The following is a 2809-nucleotide window of genomic DNA, read 5'->3' on the forward strand; positions in this document are numbered from 1 at the left end:
TTAGATCATCATTTTCCATATGATGTGTTTTTAAGTTATCCACATGGAAGGAAAAACCCTAGCAAGTAGCTAACTTGCAACGAAAAAAAACCCTACTCTACGTACTAATTCGTCGATTATTTTCCTGTAAACCGCGGAGTACTAATGCTACATCTAACCTGGTAATCTAAACTGCATTCCAAATAGCATTCCAGTCTAAGAGCACCAACCAGTACTTCAAACATCCACAGCTCTGAATATGTAAACCTATAAAAGCAACATGTATATGATTAAACCAGATAAACTCTTAAGCCTTATCGAACCGGAAACAAGTGCTTATAAATGCTGACATGCAAATTGAAGATTATATTACCACTCACCCTAAATACGGTTGGTTCAGGTCGCTCGAACACCAGAGCGTCGCCATGAACAAGGTTATGCTGCCAAGCAAATCTTTTCCAACCTCCGGTCAATCCCCTCCCGAGACGGAGATAACGAGCATCGAACTCTACCCCTTGAGAATCTACCAAGGTAATCGCTGCATCACGATTCGGTAGGTGATCCACGCAAAACATTTGAGGAATGCTCTGTTCATATTTTCAATCATAAGAACAAAAATGAATGACCTCCGTTACTTAAAGCCAGATTTGATTGCAGAAAGAAAAAAATGATGCATACTTACCAACCAATAACCATTGTAAACATCGCTTTGGCGCATCGATTTAACAAAACTTGGATTTGCGCCTCCAAGGGTTGATTGAAAAAGAACAGCTCTCTCAGTAGCCATAGGATAATAAAACTAGTAGAAGAAGATCGATCACTGACCAGACTTGTTTACAATTATCATCACCTATAAGATATACTCCCTCCCTCCCACCCAATTATCATCACCTATAAGATATACTCCCTCCCTCCCAATTATATAGGCGGAGAAGTGAGTTTCTCTTACAATAAGAATTTTTTTTTGATTTCCTATATTTCCATCCTTTTTCCTGTTTTATCCTTTGTACAAATTCCAACACTAGAAACATTAACTTAATTATGGTGACAACTACCTATAATAAATAAGGGTAATATATGAAAAAACCCATATTGAAATTGAAAGTCTGCCTATCTAATGGGACTACAAATTTTTACAACTCCGCCTTTATAATAGAGACGGAGGAAGTATGTATCTCTTTGAAATATTTTTGTTTCCATATGTTGATATAAATTCCTAGATTCTAGGACTCATAATTTTTTTTTTATTCGAAGTATTTTGGGAGTGAAAGTATATATGAAAAATCCAAAATCTTAATATTTTCCATGTAAATTAGGATATTAAGTAAGATTAAAGCTGATTTTTATATTGTATTACACAAAACAAATTACTATTATTTAGATCCACTAATTCTCTTGCAGGTCTCCTGACTGTCTCTCATGAAATCTGGAAAGCTCTTTGGAAAGTTACTTTACCCCATAAAGTTAAACTTTTTGTTTGGAAGTGTCTTAGAGACATGGTTTCAACAAGAGATAAGTTATCTAGATACAAACCAGAAATTGAATTGAAATGTGGCTTATGTGATCATCCTGCTGAATCTATAAATCATCTATTCTTTGATTGCCCTTATGCCAGGTCTGTTTGGCTAGCTCTTAATATCAATGTTGGTCATGTTATGACTCGATATGGCTCTTTCAAGAACTGGATTCTATCTTGGTTCTCTGCTGGATCTAATCTTACTTTTGGTGCAGGTTTTACAAGAACTGATTTTAATTAGAACTGATTTTAATAAATTACTTATGGTGTCAGTCTGGACCATATGGAAGGACAGATGTACTAAGATTTTTCAAAACATCAGTCCTAATAGAACCATGTCCATAGATGTCATTAATAGAATGGTCTCCACGGTTCCTAATTCCTGTAATACTAGTATTGGTGTTTTGCAGGTTCAAAAATGGAAACCACCAGATGATGATTTTGTTAAATTTAATTTTAATGCTTCTTTCAAGCATGATACATTACAAGGAGGCATTGGACTAATAGTAAGAAATTGTGCAGGTAACTGTCTTGGAGTGCAAGGGAAATTCTTCAATGGAGGAATGAAGAGAGGAGTAGAAGTTGAGGAACTGAAATGCAAAGCAATGATAGCAGCTGCAAATTTGGCTATTGCAAAGGACTTCAACAACATTATCTTTGAATCAGATTGTGAAGCTTTAATAAAATCCATTAATGAACTAATTTCTTATGTTCATTGGATGAACCAATCTTTAGTTTTGGATATTAGGTTTCTTTTAAGTAAAATCAGTAGATGGAAATGTATTTCAATTAAGAGAGAAGCTAATGGTTTGGCTGATAAGCTGGCTAAAATGGCTAGATTATCTTAGTCAAATTTTGAGTTTTATAGTGGTCTTCCTCAAGATATACAAGAATGGGAATGGGTAGATCATGACAATTTTGTAAACCCTCTTTACCTATGAATGAAATTCCTTTTTGAATAATAAAAAAAACATTACTATTATTTACGTGAATACCGGTCAACTATGGTTATTTTTATTTCTACTCTCACTCTTAAAACTCGGTCGATCATAACTGTAGTCAAATAGAGGCGCTTTATACTAACGGGTCTATCTAATACTACGTAAGATGGATGGCCATTTATACTAACGGGTTACGTTAATATCTCTGGATGCAACAGTAACACACTCACTAATATAATCAATTAAACTACACAAAATTGGTTAAAAAGACCAAAATCAACAATTCCTGGGTGAAAAAGACATTTAGATTTTGATACTGTTTAAATGGACAAAAATGTAAAAATAGTCAGGATGTAAACAGTTTCATCCTACC

General features: G+C 34.4%; 2 protein-coding genes across 2 annotated transcripts; one reads left to right on the top strand and one right to left on the bottom strand.

Annotated features, from left to right (window-relative positions):
- Positions 1–216: 216 nt before the first annotated feature.
- LOC113326295 (B3 domain-containing protein At5g42700-like) lies at positions 217–766 on the bottom strand. The gene is made up of 3 exons (XM_026574047.1): positions 662–766; positions 360–566; positions 217–246 (listed from the first exon to the last, which is right to left on the bottom strand). Exons 1-3 carry the CDS (start codon positions 764–766, stop codon positions 217–219), a joined length of 342 nt encoding a protein of 113 aa, XP_026429832.1.
- A 709-nt stretch (positions 767–1475) lies between these two features.
- On the top strand, positions 1476–2343 carry LOC113326296. The gene is made up of 2 exons (XM_026574048.1): positions 1476–1710; positions 1769–2343. Exons 1-2 carry the CDS (start codon positions 1476–1478, stop codon positions 2341–2343), a joined length of 810 nt encoding a protein of 269 aa, XP_026429833.1.
- Positions 2344–2809: the final 466 nt, after the last annotated feature.

The sequence above is a fragment of the Papaver somniferum genome, unplaced genomic scaffold (genome assembly GCF_003573695.1).
Source record: "Papaver somniferum cultivar HN1 unplaced genomic scaffold, ASM357369v1 unplaced-scaffold_10, whole genome shotgun sequence".
Classification (NCBI taxonomy): Eukaryota; Viridiplantae; Streptophyta; class Magnoliopsida; order Ranunculales; family Papaveraceae; genus Papaver; species Papaver somniferum.

Excerpts from the sequence above, each read along its gene's own strand:
- LOC113326295 (XM_026574047.1), bottom strand. The coding sequence starts at position 766 with ATGGCTACTGAGAGAGCTGTTCTTTTTCAATCAACCCTTGGAGGCGCA. Across the intron at positions 567-661 it reads TTTACAATGGTTATTGGTTG|AGCATTCCTCAAATGTTTTG; the intron begins GTAAGTATGCAT and ends AAATATGAACAG. Across the intron at positions 247-359 it reads CTGAACCAACCGTATTTAGG|GTTTACATATTCAGAGCTGT; the intron begins GTGAGTGGTAAT and ends TTGCTTTTATAG.
- LOC113326296 (XM_026574048.1), top strand. The coding sequence starts at position 1,476 with ATGGTTTCAACAAGAGATAAGTTATCTAGATACAAACCAGAAATTGAA. Across the intron at positions 1,711-1,768 it reads TAATCTTACTTTTGGTGCAG|TCTGGACCATATGGAAGGAC; the intron begins GTTTTACAAGAA and ends TTATGGTGTCAG.